Source organism: Phyllobates terribilis, unplaced genomic scaffold (assembly GCF_046119375.1).
Source record: "Phyllobates terribilis strain yellow unplaced genomic scaffold, ASM4611937v1 Scaffold_12__6_contigs__length_324123572, whole genome shotgun sequence".
Classification (NCBI taxonomy): Eukaryota; Metazoa; Chordata; class Amphibia; order Anura; family Dendrobatidae; genus Phyllobates; species Phyllobates terribilis.
The window spans coordinates 309,164,314-309,183,637 of NW_027362772.1; the positions used below are offsets into that span (position 1 = coordinate 309,164,314).

Here is a 19,324-nt window from a genome sequence, read left to right on the forward strand (position 1 = left end):
CCCCCTATGTACAAGAATATAACTACTATAATACTGCTCCTATGTACAAGAATATAACTACTATAATACTGCTCCTATGTACAAGAATATAGCTACTATAATACTGCCCCCTATGTACAAGAATATAACTACTATAATACTGCCCCTATGTACAAGAATATAACTACTATAATACTGCCCCCTATGTACAAGAATATAACTACTATAATACTGCCCCCTATGTACAAGAATATAACTACTATAATACTGCCCCTATGTACAAGAATTTAACTACTATAATACTGCCCCCTATGTACAAGAATATAACTACTATAATACTGCCCCTATGTACAAGAATATAACCGCTATAATACTGCCCCCTATGTACAAGAATATAACTACTATAATACTGCCCCTATGTACAAGAATATAACTACTATAATACTGCTCCCTATGTACAAGAATATAGCTACTATAATACTGCCCCCTATGTACAAGAATATAACCACTATAATACTGCTCCCTATGTACAAGAATATAACCACTATAATACTGCTTCTTATGTACAAGAATATAACTACTATAATACTGCTCCCTATGTACAAGAATATAACTACTGTAATACTGCTCCTATGTACAAGAATATAACTACTATAATACTGCTCCTATGTACAAGAATATAACTAATATAATACTGCCCCTATGTACAAGAATATAACTACTATAATACTGCTCCTATGTACAAGAATATAACTACTATAATACTGCTCCTATATACAAGAATATAACTACTATAATACTGCTCCTATGTACAAGAGTATAACTACTATAATACTGCTCCTATGTACAAGAATATAACTAATATAATACTGCCCCTATGTACAAGAATATAACTACTATAATACTGCTCCTATGTACAAGAATATAACTACTATAATACTGCTCCTATATACAAGAATATAACTACTATAATACTGCTCCTATGTACAAGAGTATAACTACTATAATACTGCTCCCATGTACAAGAATATAACTACTATAATACTGCCCCTATGTACAAGAATATAACTACTGTAATACTGCTCCTATGTACAAGAATATAACTACTATAATACTGCCCCTATGTACAAGAATATAACTACTGTAATACTGCTCCTATGTACAAGAATATAACTACTATAATACTGCCCCTATGTACAAGAATATAACTACTGTAATACTGCTCCTATGTACAAGAATATAACTACTATAATACTGCTCCTATGTACAAGAATATAACTACTATAATACTGCTCCTATGTACAAGAATATAACTAGTATAATACTGCTCCTATGTACAAGAATATAACTACTATAATACTGCTCCTATGTACAAGAATATAACTACTATAATACTGCTCCCTATGTACAAGAATATAACTACTATAATACTGCCCCTATGTACAAGAATATAACTACTGTAATACTGCTCCTATGTACAAGAATATAACTACTATAATACTGCCCCTATGTACAAGAATATAACTACTGTAATACTGCTCCTATGTACAAGAATATAACTACTGTAATACTGCTCCTATGTACAAGAATATAACTACTATAATACTGCTCCTATGTACAAGAATATAACTACTATAATACTGCTCCTATGTACAAGAATATAACTACTATAATACTGCTCCCTATGTACAAGAATATAACTACTATAATACTGCTCCTATGTACAAGAATATAACAACTATAATACTGCCCCCTATGTACAAGAATATAACTACTATAATACTGCCCCTATGTACAAGAATATAACTACTATAATACTGCCCCTATGTACAAGAATATAACTACTATATTACTGCTCCCTATGTACAAGAATATAACTACTATAATTCTGCTCCTATGTACAAGAATATAGCTTCTGTAATATTGCTCCCTATGTACAAGAATATAACTACTATAATACTGCCCCTATGTACAAGAATATAGCTACTATAATACTGCCCCCTATGTACAAGAACATAGCTACTATAATACCGCCCCTATGTACAAGAATATAACTACTATAATACAGCTCCTATGTACAAGAATATAACTACTATAATACTGCTCCTATATACAAGAATATAACTACTATAATACTGCTCCTATGTACAAGAGTATAACTACTATAATACTGCTCCCATGTACAAGAATATAACTACTATAATACTGCCCCTATATACAAGAATATACAGTGCCTACAAGTAGTATTCAACCCCCTGCAGATTTAGCTGGTTTGATAAGATGCAAATAAGTTAGAGCCTTCAAACTGCAAACGAGAGTAGGTTTTATGAACAGAAGCATAAATCTTATAAACCAAAAAGTTATGTTGCTCAGTTGAATTTTATTAAATTTTAAACATAAAAGTGTGGGTCAATTATTATACAACCCCTATGTTTAATATTTTGTGGAATAACCCTTGTTTGCAATTACAGCTAATAATCGTCTTTTATAAGACCTGATCAGGCCGGCACAGGTCTGTGGAGTTATCTTGGCCCACTCCTCCATGCAGATCTTCTCCAAGTTATCTAGGTTCTTTGGGTGTCTCATGTGGACTTTATTCTTGAGCTCCTTCCACAAGTTTTCAATTGGGTTAAGGTCAGGAGACTGACTAGGCCACTCCAACACCTTGACTTTTTCCCTCTTGAACCAGGCTTTGGTTTTCTTGGCTGTGTGCTTTGGGTCGTTGTCTTGTTGGAAGATGAAATTACGACCCATCTTAAGATCCTTGACGGAGGAGCGGAGGTTCTTGGCCAAAATCTCCAGGTAGGCCGTGCTATCCATCTTCCCATGGATGCGGACCAGATGGCCAGGCCCCTTGGCTGAGAAACAGCCCCACAGCATGATGCTGCCACCACCATGCTTGACTGTAGGGATGGTATTCTTGGGGTCGTATGCAGTGCCATCCAGTCTCCAAACGTCACGTGTGTGGTTGGCACCAAAGATCTCGATCTTGGTCTCATCAGACCATAGAACCTTGAACCAGTCTGTCTCAGAGTCCTCCAAGTGATCATGAGCAAACTGTAGATGAGCCTTGACATGACGCTTTGAAAGTAAAGGTACCTTACGGGCTCGTCTGGAACGGAGACCATTGCGGTGGAGTACGTTACTTATGGTATTGACTGAAACCAATGTCCCCACTGCCATGAGATCTTCCCGGAGCTCCTTCCTTGTTGTCCTTGGGTTAGCCTTGACTCTTCGGACAAGCCTGGCCTCGGCACGGGAGGACACTTTCAAAGGCTGTCCAGGCTGTGGAAGGCTAACAGTAGTTCCATAAGCCTTCCACTTACGGATGATGTTCCCAACAGTGGAGACAGGTAGGCCCAACTCCTTGGAAAGGGTTTTGTACCCCTTGCCAGCCTTGTGACCCTCCACGATCTTGTCTCTGATGGCCTTGGAATGCTCCTTTGTCTTTCCCATGTTGACCATGTCTGAGTGCTGTTCACAAGTTTGGGGAGGGTCTTAAATAGTCAGAAAAGGCTGGCAAAAGAGATCTTTAATCCACACATGTGAAGCTCATTATTCTTGGTGCCTGAACTACTTCTTAATACTTTAGGGGGACCAAACAGAATTCTTGTGGTTTGAGGGGTTGAATAATAAATGACACTCTGAATTAACTTTTAACGTTTTAAAAATCAACAAAAAAAAAAACAAAAACAATATTTGCTGCAGTGCATTTCCCACTTCCAGGCTGATCTACAGTACAAATGTCACAATGCCAAGTTAATTCCGCATGTGTCAACCAGCTAAATCTGCAGGGGGTTGAATACTACTTGTAGGCACTGTAACTACTGTAATACTGCTCCTATGTACAAGAATATAACTACTATAATATTGCTCCTATGTACAAGAATATAACTACTATAATACTACCCCCTATGTACAAGAATATAACTACTATAATACTGCTCCTATGTACAAGAATATAACTACTATAATACTACCCCCTATGTACAAGAATATAACTACTATAATACTGCTCCTATGTACAAGAATATAACAACTATAATACTGCTCCTATGTACAAGAATATAACTACTATAATACTGCCCCTATATACAAGAATATAACTACTATAATACTGCTCCCTATGTACAAGAATAAAACTACTATAATACTGCTCCTATGTACAAGAATATAACTACTATAATACTGCCCCCTATGTACAAGAATATAACTACTATAATACTACCCCCTATGTACAAGAATATAACTACTATAATACTGCCCCTATGTACAAGAATAAAACTACTATAATACTGCTCCTATGTACAAGAATATAACTACTATAATACTGCTCCCTATGTACAAGAATATAACTACTATAATACTGCTCCCTATGTACAAGAATAAAACTACTATGATACTGCTCCTATGTACAAGAATATAACTACTATAATACTGTCCCCTATGTACAAGAATATAACTACTATAATACCGCTCCCTATGTACAAGAATAAAACTACTATAATACTGCTCCCTATGTACAAGAATATAACTACTATAATACTGCTCCCTATGTACAAGAATATAACTACTATAATACTGCTCATATGTACAAGAATATAACTACTATAATACTGCCCCTATGTACAAGATTATAACTACTATAATACTGCCCCTATGTACAAGAATATAACCACTATAATACTGCTCCCTATGTACAAGAATATAACTACTATAATACTGCCCCTATGTACAAGAATATAACCACTATAATACTGCTCCCTATGTACAAGAATATAACCACTATAATACTGCCCCCTATGTACAAGAATATAACTACTATAATACTGCTCCTATGTACAAGAATATAACTACTATAATACTGTCCCCTATGTACAAGAATATAACTACTATAATACTGTCCCCTATGTACAACAATATAACTACTATAATACTGCTCCCTATGTACAAGAATAAAACTACTATAATACTGCCCCCTATGTACAAGAATATAACTACTATAATACTGCTCACTATGTACAAGAATATAACTACTATAATACTGCCCCCTATGTACAAGAATATAACTACTATAATACTGCCCCCTATGTACAAGAATATAACTACTATAATACTGCTCCCTATGTACAAGAATAAAACTACTATAATACTGTCCCCTATGTACAAGAATATAACTACTATAATACTGTCCCCTATGTACAAGAATATAACTACTATAATACTGCTCCCTATGTACAAGAATAAAACTACTATAATACTGCCCCCTATGTACAAGAATATAACTACTATAATACTGCTCCCTATGTACAAGAATATAACTACTATAATACTGCTCATATGTACAAGAATATAACTACTATAATACTGCCCCTATGTACAAGATTATAACTACTATAATACTGCCCCTATGTACAAGAATATAACCACTATAATACTGCTCCCTATGTACAAGAATATAACTACTATAATACTGCTCCCTATGTACAAGAATATAACTACTATAATACTGCCCCTATGTACAAGAATATAACTACTATAATACTGCCCCTATGTACAAGAATATAACCACTATAATACTGCTCCCTATGTACAAGAATATAACCACTATAATACTGCCCCCTATGTACAAGAATATAACTACTATAATACTGCCCCTATGTACAAGAATATAACTACTGTAATACTGCTCCTATGTACAAGAATATAACTACTATAATACTGCCCCTATGTACAAGAATATAACTACTGTAATACTGCTCCCTATGTACAAGAATATAACTACTATAATACTGCTCATATGTACAAGAATATAACTACTATAATACTGCCCCTATGTACAAGAATATAACTACTATAATACTGCTCCTATGTACAAGAATATAACTACTATAATACTGCTCCTATGTACAAGAATATAACTACTATAATACTGCTCCCTATGTACAAGAATATAACTACTATAATACTGCTCCTATGTACAAGAATATAACAACTATAATACTGCCCCCTATGTACAAGAATATAACTACTATAATACTGCCCCTATGTACAAGAATATAACTACTATAATACTGCCCCTATGTACAAGAATATAACTACTATATTACTGCTCCCTATGTACAAGAATATAACTACTATAATTCTGCTCCTATGTACAAGAATATAGCTACTATAATATTGCTCCCTATGTACAAGAATATAACTACTATAATACTGCCCCTATGTACAAGAATATAGCTACTATAATACTGCCCCCTATGTACAAGAACATAGCTACTATAATACTGCCCCTATGTACAAGAATATAACTACTATAATACAGCTCCTATGTACAAGAATATAACTACTATAATACTGCTCCTATGTACAAGAATATAACTACTATAATACTGCTCCTATGTACAAGAATATAACTACTATAATACTGCTCCTATGTACAAGAATATAACTACTATAATACTGCTCCTATGTACAGGAATATAACTACTATAATACTGCTCCTATGTACAGGAATATAACTACTATAATACTGCCTCCTATGTACAGAATATAACTAATATAATACTGCTCCTATGTACAAGAATATAACTACTATAATACTGCTCCTATGTACAAGAATATAACTACTATAATACTGCCCCTATGTACAAGAATATAACTACTATATTACTGCTCCCTATGTACAAGAATATAACTACTATAATTCTGCTCCTATGTACAAGAATATAGCTACTATAATATTGCTCCCTATGTACAAGAATATAACTACTATAATACTGCCCCTATGTACAAGAATATAGCTACTATAATACTGCCCCCTATGTACAAGAGCATAGCTACTATAATACTGCCCCTATGTACAAGAATATAACTACTATAATACAGCTCCTAAGTACAAGAATATAACTACTATAATACTCCTATGTACAAGAATATAACTACTATAATACTGCTCCTATGTACAAGAATATAACTACTATAATACTGCTCCTATGTACAAGAATATAACTACTATAATACTGCTCCTATGTACAGGAATATAACTACTATAATACTGCCTCCTATGTACAGAATATAACTAATATAATACTGCTCCTATGTACAAGAATATAACTACTATAATACTGCTCCTATGTACAAGAATATAACTACTATAATACTGCCCCTATGTACAAGAATATAACTACTATATTACTGCTCCCTATGTACAAGAATATAACTACCATAATACTGCTCCCTATGTACAAGAATATAGCTACTATAATATTGCTCCCTATGTACAAGAATATAACTACTATAATACTGCCCCTATGTACAAGAATATAGCTACTATAATACTGCCCCCTATGTACAAGAACATAGCTACTATAATACTGCCCCTATGTACAAGAATATAACTACTATAATACAGCTCCTATGTACAAGAATATAACTACTATAATACTGCTCCTATGTACAAGAATATAACTACTATAATACTGCTCCTATGTACAGGAATATAACTACTATAATACTGCTCCTATGTACAGGAATATAACTACTATAATACTGCCCCTATGTACAAGAATATAATTACTATAATACTGCTCCTATGTACAAGAATATAACTACTATAATACTGCCCCTATGTACAAGAATATAACCACTCTCACATTTGCAGATCCTGAGGTATATGGATGGAGAGGCTGACATTGCGGAGGGTTTTAGGGGTCGGTTAAATTTTGTGTACAAGATGCCATCAAGGAACATCTCGATTGTCATTAATAAGACTCAGGCTTCAGACTCCGGACAATATCGCTGCTATGTGAATGTGCGCAACGATCAGACTGTGGGCAGCAGTAACATCGGGGTGATTGATGTGTCCATCCTGGGTGAGTGCGGGAAATTGTGTGGGGTCGGGATAGTCTGCAGGAATGTCCTGCTATTATTAATGTACAATACGGGCAGCTCAGAATGTGATTTGTGTGGAGGGAGGAACGATCTGCAAAAATCATTATCATCAGACAATGCAGCAATAAATGGATTAATACACGGGGGGCGGCAGTGGGTGCAGCCGGGGTGAGGTGGGGGCACAGAACACAAGAACCAAGGTTATTCTTAGAATTTATTGTGCAATAGGAAATAATGCAACTCCACCCAAAACTACAGAATCCCCGCACCTAACATTATACTCAGAAGTGATAGTGTTATAGAGAAACCCTATATAACATTACTGGCCACAGTGCCCCCATAATACTACAAGCCACCCGGCTCCCATAATACTACCGACCACAGGGCCCCATAATGCTACCAACCACAGGGCCCCCATAATACTACCGGCCACAGGTCCCCCATACTATCACCGGCCACAGAGCCCCCATAATACTACCAGCCACAGGTCCCCCATAATACTACCTGCCACAGGGCCCCCATAATACTACCGGTCACAGGGCCCCCATAATACTACCGGCCACAGGACCCCCATACTATCACCGGCCACAGAGCCCCCATAATACTACAGGCCACAGGGCCCCCATAATAATACCGGCCACAGGTCCCCCATAATAATACCGGCCACAGGGCCCCATAATACTACCAGCCACAGGTCCCCTATAATACTACCTGCCACAGGGACCCCATAATACTACCGGCCACAGGTCCCCCATAATACTACAGGCCACAGATCCCCTATAATACTACCTGCCACAGGGACCCCATAATACTACCGGCCACAGGTCCCCTATAATACTACCTGCCACAGGGACCCCATAATACTACCGGCCACAGGTCCTCCATAATGCTACCGGCCACAGGGCCCCTATAATGCTACCGGCCACAAGGCCCCCATAATACTACCTGCCACAGGTCCCCCATAATACTACCGGCCTCAGGGCCCCCATAATGCTACCAGCCACAGGGTCCCCATAATGCTACCGGCCACAAGGCCCCCATAATACTACAGGCCACAGGTCCCCCATAATGCTACCTGCCACAGGGCCCCCATAATTTTACTGGCCTCAGGGCACCCATAATATTACCGGCCACATGGCCCCCATAATACTACCTTCCACAGAGCCCCATAATGCTACCTGCCACAGGGCCCCCATAATTTTACTGGCCACAGGGCCCCCATAATATTACCGACCACAGGGCCCCCATAATACTACCGGCCACAGGTCCCCTATGATACTACCGGCCACAGGTCCCCTATAATACTACCGGCCACAGAGCCCCCATAATACTACCGGCCACAGGTCCCCCATAATACTACCGGCCACAGGTCCCCTATGATACTACCGGCCACAGGTCCCCTATAATACTACCGGCCACAGGTCCCCCATAATACTACCGGCCACAGGTCCGCCATAATAATACCGGCCACAGGTCCCCCATAATACTACCAGCCACAAGGCCCCCATAATACTACCGGCCACAGGGCCCCTATAATACAATCGGCCACAGGTCCCCCATAATAATACCGGCCACAGGGCCCCATAATACTACCGGCCACAGGGCCCCCATAATTTTATTGGCCAAAGGGCACCCATAATGTTGTCGGCCACAGGGCCCCCAAAATACTACCTTCCACAGGGCCCCATAATGCTACCTGCCACAGGGCCCCCATAATTTTACTGCCCTCAGGGTCCCCATAATATTACCGGCCACAGGGCCCCCATAATACTACCGGCCACAGGTTCCCTATGATACTACCGGCCACAGGTCCCCTATAATACTACCGGCCACAGGGCCCCCATAATACTACCGGCCACAGGGTCCCCATAATACTACCTTCCACAGGGCCCCATAATGCTACCTGCCACAGGGCCCCCATAATTTTACTGGCCACAGGGCCCCCATAATATTACCGGCCACAGGGCCCCCATAATACTACCGGCCACAGGGCCCCCAAAATATTACCGGACACAGGGCCCCCATAATACTAAGGGCCACACGGCCCCCATAATATTACCGTCCACAGGGCCCCCATAATACTACCGGCTACAGGTCCCCTATGATACTATCGGCCACAGGTCCCCCATAATACTACCGGCCTCAGGTCCCCCATAATACTACCGGCCACAGGGCCCCCATAATACTACCGGCCACAGGGCCCCCAAAATATTACCGGACACAGGGCCCCCATAATACTAAGGGCCACACGGCCCCCATAATATTACCGTCCACAGGGCCCCCATAATACTACCGGCTACAGGTCCCCTATGATACTATCGGCCACAGGGCCCCCATAATACTACCGGCCACAGGTCCCCCATAATACTACCGGCCTCAGGTCCCCCATAATACTACCGGCCTCAGGTCCCCCATAATAATACCGGCCACAGGGCCCCCATAATACTACCTTCCACAGGGCCCCATAATGCTACCTGCCACAGGTCCCCCATAATTTACTGGCCACAGGGCCCCCATTATTTTACCGGCCACAGGGCCCCCATAATACTGCCGGCCACAGGTCCACCATATTACTACCGGCCACAGGGCCCCCATAATTCTACCGGCCACAGGTCCCCCATAATACTACTGTCATCAGGTCCCCCATAATACTACCGGCTACAGGTCCCCCATAATACTACCGCTCACAGGGCCCCCATAATACTACCGGTCACAGGGCCCCTATAATACTACCAGCCACAAGGCCCCCATAATACTACCGGCCACAGGTCCCCCATAATACTACCGGCCACAGGGCCCCCATAATACTACCGGCTACAGGTCCCCTATGATACTACCGGCCACAGTTCCCCTATAATACTACCGGCCACAGGGCCCCCATAATACTAACGGCTAAAGGTCCCCATAATATTACCGGCCACAGGTCCCCTATAATACTACCGGCCACAGGACCCCCATAATACTACCGGCCACAGTTCCCCCATAATACTACCGGCCTCAGGTCCCCCATAATAATACCGGCCACAGGGCCTCCATAATACTACCTTCCACAGGGCCCCATAATGTTACCTGCCACAGGGCCCCCATTATTTTACCGGCCACAGGGCCCCCATAATACTACCGGACACAGGTCCCCTATAATACTACCGGCCACAGGTCCCCTATAATACTACCGGCCACAGGGCCCCCATAATACTACCGGCCACAGGTCCCCCATAATACTACCGGCCTCAGGTCCTCCATAATAATACCGGCCACAGGGACCCATAATACTACCTTCCAGAGGGCCCCATAATGCTACCTGCCACAGGGCCCCCATAATTTTACTGGCCACAGGGCCCCCATTATTTTACCAGCCACAGGGCCCCCATAATACTACCGGCCACACGGCCCCCATAATACTACCGGCCACAGGGCCCCCATAATTCTACCGGCCACAGGTCCCCCATAATACTACTGTCCTCAGGTCCCCCATAATACTACCGGCTACAGGTCCTCCATAATACTACCGGTCACAGGGCCCCCATAATACTACCGGTCACAGGGCCCCCATAATACTACCAGCCACAAGGCCCCCATAATACTACCGGCCACAGGTCCCCCATAATACTACCGGCCACAGGGCCCCCATAATACTACCGGCTGCAGGTCCCCCATAATACTACCGGCCACAGGTCCCCCATAATACTACCAGCCACAGGGCCCCCATAATATTACCAGCCACAGGGCCCCCATAATAGTACCAGCCACAAGGCCCCCATACTATCATTGGCCACAGGTCCCCCATAATACTACCGGCCACTGGGCCCCCATAATACTACCGGCCACAGGTACCCCATAATACTACCAGCCACAGGGCCCCATAATACTACCGGCCACAGGTACCCCATAATACTACCAGCCACAGGGCCCCATAATACTACCGGCCACAGGTACCCCATAATACTACCAGCCACAGGGCCCCCATAATACTACCAGCCACAAGGCCCCCATACTATCATTGGCCAAAGGTCCCCTATAATACTACCGGCCACTGGGCCCCCATAATACTACCGGCCACAGGTCCCCCATAATACTACCAGCCACAGGGCCCCATAATACTACCTGTCACAGGGCCCCCATAATTCTACCGGCCACAGGTTCCCCATAATACTACCAGCCACAGGGCCCCATAATACTTCCTGCCACAAGGCCCCCATAATGCAACCGGCCACAGTTCCCCCATAATACTACCAGCCACAGGGCCCCATAATACTACATGCCACAGGGCCCCCATAATACTTCCTGCCATAGGGCCCCCATAATGCAACCGGCCACAGGCCCCCATGATACTGCCGGCCACACGTCCCCCATAATACTACCAGAAACAGGTCGCCCATAATACTACCGGCCACAGGTCCCCCATAATACTACCGGAGACAGGGCCCCATAATACTACCGGCCACAGGGCCCCCTTAATACTACCGGCCACAGGGCCCCCATAATACTACCAGCCACATGTCCCCCATAATACTACCGGCCACAGGGCCCCCATAATACTACCAGCCACAGGGCCCCCATAATACTACCAGCCAAAGGGCCCCCCATAATGCTACCGGCCACAGGTCCCCCATAATACTACCGGCCACAGGTCCCCCATAATTCTACCGGCCACAGGGCCCCCATAATACTACCAGCCACAGGTCCCCCATAATATTACCGGCCACAGGGCCCCATAATACTACCGGTCACAGGGCCCCCATAATGCTACCGGCCACAGGTCCCCTATAATACTACCGGCCACAGGGCCCCCATAATGCAACCGGCCACAGGGCCCCCATAATTATACTGACCACAGGTCCCCCATAATACTACCAGCCACAGGGCCCCCATAATTCTACCGGCCACAGGGCCCCCATAATGTTTCCGGCCACAGGTCCCTCATAATACTACCGGCCACAGGTCCCCCATAATACTATCTGCCACAGGGATCCCATAATACTACCCGCCACAGGTCCTCCATAATGCTACCGGCCACAAGGCCCCCATAATACTACCAGCCACAGGGCCCCCATAATACTACCGGCCTCAAGGCCCCCATAATGCTACCGGCCACAGAGTCCCCATAATGCTACCGGCCTCAAGGCCCCCATAATGCTACCGGCCACTGGGTCCCCATAATGCTACCAGCCACAAGGCCCCCATAATACTTCCGGCCACAGGTTCCCTATGATACTACTGGCCACAGATCCCCCATAATACTACCGGCCACAGGTCCCCCATAATACTACCGGCCACAAGGCCCCCATAATACTACCAGCCACAGGGCCCCCATAATACTACCGGCCTCAAGGCCCCATAATGCTACCAGCCACAGAGTCCCCATAATGCGACCGGCCTCAAGGCCCCCATAATGCTACAGGCCACTGGGTTCCCATAATGCTACCGGCCACAAGGCCCCCATAATACTTCCGGCCACAGGTTCCCTATGATACTACTGGCCACAGTTCCCCCATAATACTACCGGCCACAAGGCCCCCATAATACTACCGGCCACAGGTTCCCTATAATACTACTGGCCACAGTTCCCCCATAATACTACCGGCCACAGGTCCGCCATAATACTACCGGCCACAGGTCCCCCATAATAATACCGACCACAGGGCCCCCATAATAATACCGGCCACATGGCCCCCATAATACTACCTTCCACAGGGCCCCATAATACTACCAGCCAAAGGACCCCCCATAATGCTACCAGCCACAGGTCCCCCATAATACTACCGGCCACAGGTCCCCCATAATTCTACCGGCCACCCGGCCCACAAAATACTACCGGCCACAGGTCCCTCATAATTCTGCCGGCCACAGGTCCCCCATAATACTACCTGCCACAGGGCCCCCATAATACTACCAGCCACAGGGCCCCCATAATTCTACCGGCCACAGGGCCCCCATAATACTACCATCCACAGGGCCACAATAATGCTACCGGCCACAGGGCCCCCATAATACTACCAGCCACAGGTCCCCCATAATACTACCAGCCACAGGTGCCCCATAATACTACCGGCCACAGGGCCCCATAATACTACCGGTCACAGGTCCCCTATAATACTACCGGCCACAGGGCCCCCATAATGCAACCGGTCACAGGGCCCCCATAATTATACTGGCCACGGGTCCCCCATAATACTACCAGCCACAGGGCCCCCATAATTCTATCGGCCACAGGGCCTCCATAATGCTACCGGCCACAGGGCCCCCATAATACTACCAGCCACAGGTCGCCCATAATACTACCAGCCACAGGGCCCCCATAATATTACCGGCCACAGGTCCTCCATAATGCTACCGGCCACAGGGCCCCCATAATACTACCAGCCACAGGTCGCCCATAATATTACCAGCCACGGGGCCCCCATAATACTACCTGCCACATGTCCCCCATAATACTATCGGCCTCAAGGCCCCCCTAATGCTACCGGCCACAAGGCCCCCATAATACTTCCGGCCACAGGTTCCCTATGATACTACCGGCAACAGGGCCCCCATAATACTGCCGGCCACAGGTCCCCCATAATACTACCGGCCACAGGGCCCCCATAATTCTACCGGCCACAGGTCCCCCATAATACTACTGTCCTCAGGTCCCCCATAATACTACCGGCTACAGGTCCCCCATAATACTACCGGTCACAGGGCCCCCATAATACTACCGGTCACAGGGCCCCCATAATACTACCAGCCACAAGGCCCCAATAATACTACCGGCCACAGGTCCCCCATAATACTACCGGCCACAGAGCCCCCATAATACTACCGGCTACAGGTCCCCCATAATACTACCGCCCACAGGTCCCCCATAATACTACCAGCCACAGGGCCCCCATAATATTACCAGCCACAGGGCCCCCATAATACTACCAGCCACAAGGCCCCCATACTATCATTGGCCACAGGTCCCCCATAATACTACCGACCACTGTGCCCCCATAATACTACCGGCCACAGGTACCCCATAATACTACCAGCCACAGGGCCCCCATAATACTACCGGCCACAGGTACCCCATAATACTACCTGCCACTGGGCCCCCATAATACTACCGGCCACAGAGCCCCCATAATACTACCGGCTACAGGTCCCCCATAATACTACCGCCCACAGGTCCCCCATAATACTACCAGCCACAGGGCCCCCATAATATTACCAGCCACAGGGCCCCCATAATACTACCATCCACAAGGCCCCCATACTATCATTGGCCACAGGTCCCCCATAATACTACCGACCACTGTGCCCCCATAATACTACCGGCCACAGGTACCCCATAATACTACCAGCCACAGGGCCCCCATAATACTACCGGCCACAGGTACCCCATAATACTACCTGCCACTGGGCCCCCATAATACTACCGGCCACAGAGCCCCCATAATACTACCGGCTACAGGTCCCCCATAATACTACCGCCCACAGGTCCCCCATAATACTACCAGCCACAGGGCCCCCATAATATTACCAGCCACAGGGCCCCCATAATACTACCAGCCACAAGGCCCCCATACTATCATTGGCCACAGGTCCCCCATAATACTACCGACCACTGTGCCCCCATAATACTACCAGCCACAGGGCCCCCATAATACTACCGGCCACAGGTACCCCATAATACTACCTGCCACTGGGCCCCCATCATACTACCGGCCACAGAGCCCCCATAATACTACCGGCTACAGGTCCCCCATAATACTACCGCCCACAGGTCCCCCATAATACTACCAGCCACATGGCCCCCATAATATTACCAGCCACAGGGCCCCCATAATACTACCAGCCACAAGGCCCCCATACTATCATTGGCCACAGGTCCCCCATAATACTACCGACCACTGGGCCCCCATAATACTACCGGCCACAGGTACCCCATAATACTACCAGCCACAGGGCCCCATAATACTACCTGTCATAGGGCCCCCATAATTCTACCGGCTCCATTTCCACCATAATACTTCCTGCCACAGGGCCCCCATAATGCAACCGGCCACAGGTCCCCCATAATACTACCAGCCTCAGGGCCCCATAATACTGCATGCCACAGGGCCCCCATAATACTTCCGGCCACAGGGCCCCCATAATGCAACCGGCCACAGGTCCCCCATGATACTTCCGGCCACCCGTCCCCCATAATACTACCAGAAACAGGTGGCCCATAATACTACCGGCCACAGGGCCCCCATAATACTACCGGACACAGGGCCCCCTTAATACTACCGGCCACAGGGCCCCCTTAATACTACCAGCCACAGGTCCCCCATAATACTACCGGACACAGGGCCCCCTTAATACTACCGGCCACAGGGCCCCCTTAATACTACCAGCCACAGGTCCCCCATAATACTACCGGCCACAGGGCCCCCTTAATACTACCAGCCACAGGGCCCCCATAATACTACCGGACACAGGGCCCCCTTAATACTACCGGCCACAGGGCCCCCTTAATACTACCAGCCACAGGTCCCCCATAATACTACCGGCCACAGGGCCCCCATAATACTACCAGCCACAGGGCCCCCATAATACTACCAGCCAAAGGGCCCCCATAATACTACCGGCCACAGGTCCCCCATAATACTACCGGCCACAGGTCCCCCATAATTCTACCGGCCACAGGGCCCCCATAATACTACCAGCCACTGGACCCCATAATGCTACCAGCCACAGGGCCCCCATAATACTACCAGCCACAGGTCCCCCATAATACTACCGGCCACAGGGCCCCATAATACTACCGGTCACAGGGCCTCCATAATACTACGGGCCACAGGGCCCCCATAATACTACCAGCCACAGGGCCCCCATAATTCTACCGGCCACAGGGCCCCCATAATCTTTCCCGCCACAGGTCCCCCAAAATACTATCTGCCACAGGGACCCCATAATACTACCGGCCACAGGTCCTCCATAATGCTACCGGCCACAGGGTCCTTATAATGCTACCGGCCACAGGGCCCCCATAATACTACCGGCCTCAAGGCCCCCATAATGCTACCCGCCACACGGCCCCCATAATACTACCGGCCTCAAGGCCCCCATAATGCTACCGGCCACAGGGTCCCCATAATGTTACCGGCCACAAGGCCCCCATAATACTACCGGCCACAGGTTCCCTATAATACTACTGGCCACAGTTCCCCCATAATACTACCGGCCACAGGTCCCCCATAATACTACCGGCCACAGGTCCCCCATAATAATACCGACCACAGGGCCCCCATAATATTACCGGCCACATGGCCCCCATAATACTACCTTCCACAGGGCCCCATAATGCGACCTGCCACAGGGCCCCCATAATACTACCAGCCAAAGGGCCCCCCATAATGCTACCAGCCACAGGTCCCCCATAATACTACCGGCCACAGGTCCCTCATAATTCTACCAGCCACAGGTCCCCCATAATAATACCGGCCACAGGTCCCCCATAATACTACCGGCCACAGGGCCCCCATAATACTACCAGCCACAGGGCCCCCATAATTCTACCGGCCACAGGGCCCCCATAATACTACCATCCACAGGGCCCCCATAATGCTACCAGCCACAGGGCCCACATAATACTACCAGCCACAGGTCCCCCATAATACTACCAGCCACAGGTCCCCCATAATACTACCGGCCACAGGGCCCCATAATACTACCGGTCACAGGGCCCCCATAATGCTACCGGCCACAGGTCCCCTATAATACTACCGGCCACAGGGCCCCCATAATGCAACCGGTCACAGGGCCCCCATAATTATACTGGCCACAGGTCCCCCATAATACAACCAGCCACAGGGCCCCCATAATTCTATCGGCCACAGGGCCTCCATAATGCTACCGGCTACAGGGCCCCCATAATACTACCAGCCACAGGTCGCCCATAATATTACCGGCCACAGGGCCCCGATAATACTACCGGCTACAGGTCCCCCATAATACTACCGGCTACAGGTCCCTCATAATACTACCAGCCACAGGGCCCCCATAATATTACCGGTCACAGGGTCCCCATAATACTACCGGTCACAGGGCCCCCATAATATTACCGGCCACATGGCCCCCATAATACTACCTTCCACAGGGCCCCATAATGCGACCTGCCACAGGGCCCCCATAATACTACCAGCGAAAGGGCCCCCCATAATGCTACCAGCCACACGTCCCCCATAATACTACCGGCCACAGGTCCCTCATAATTCTACCAGCCACAGGTCCCCCATAATAATACCGGCCACAGGTCCCCCATAATACTACCGGCCACAGGGCCCCCATAATACTACCAGCCACAGGGCCCCCATAATTCTACCGGCCACAGGGCCCCCATAATACTACCATCCACAGGGCCCCCATAATGCTACCAGCCACAGGGCCCCCATAATACTACCAGCCACAGGTCCCCCATAATACTACCAGCCACAGGTCCCCCATAATACTACCGGCCACAGGGCCCCATAATACTACCGGTCACAGGGCCCCCATAATGCTACCGGCCACAGGTCCCCTATAATACTACCGGCCACAGGGCCCCCATAATGCAACCGGTCACAGGGCCCCCATAATTATACTGGCCACAGGTCCCCCATAATACTACCAGCCACAGGGCCCCCATAATTCTATCGGCCACAGGGCCTCCATAATGCTACCGGCTACAGGGCCCCCATAATACTACCAGCCACAGGTCGCCCATAATATTACCGGCCACAGGGCCCCGATAATACTACCGGCCACAGGGCCCCCATAATACTACCGGCTACTGGTCCCTCATAATACTACCGGCCACAGGGCCCCCATAATATTACCGGTCACAGGGCCCCCATAATACTACCGGTCACAGGGCCCCCATAATATTACCGGCCACAGGGCCCCGATAATACTACCGGCCACAGGGCCCCCATAATACTACCGGCTACAGGTCCCTCATAATACTACCGGCCACAGGGCCCCCATAATATTACCGGTCACAGGGCCCCCATAATACTACCGGTCACAGGGCCCCCATAATATTACCGGCCACAGGGCCCCGATAATTCTACTGGCTACAGGTCCCCCATAATACTACCTGCCACAGGGCCCCCTTAATATTACCGGCCACAGGGCCCCCATAATATTACCGGCCACAGGTCCCCTATAATACTACCAGCCACAGGGACCCCATAATACTACCAGCCACAGGTCGCCCATAATATTACCAGCCACAGGGACCCCATAATACTACCGGCCACAGGTCCTCCATAATAATACCAGCCACAGGGACCCCATAATACTACCGGCCACAGGTCCCCCATAATAATACCGGCCACAGGGCCCCCATAATAATACCGGCCACAAGTCCCCCATAATACTACCTGCCACAGGTCCCCCATAGTACTACCGGCCTCAAGGCCCCCATAATGCTACCGGCCACAAGGCCCCCATAATACTTCCG

General features: G+C 47.1%; 1 protein-coding gene across 1 annotated transcript in view; it reads left to right on the forward strand.

The window, feature by feature from the left end:
- Positions 1-19,324, forward strand: part of ESAM (endothelial cell adhesion molecule) — a 144,087-nt gene that overhangs the window by 78,714 nt on the left and 46,049 nt on the right. Inside the window, 1 exon segment of the mRNA XM_073657376.1 lies at positions 7,643-7,853. Within this exon segment, the coding sequence (XP_073513477.1) occupies positions 7,643-7,853 (211 nt within the window).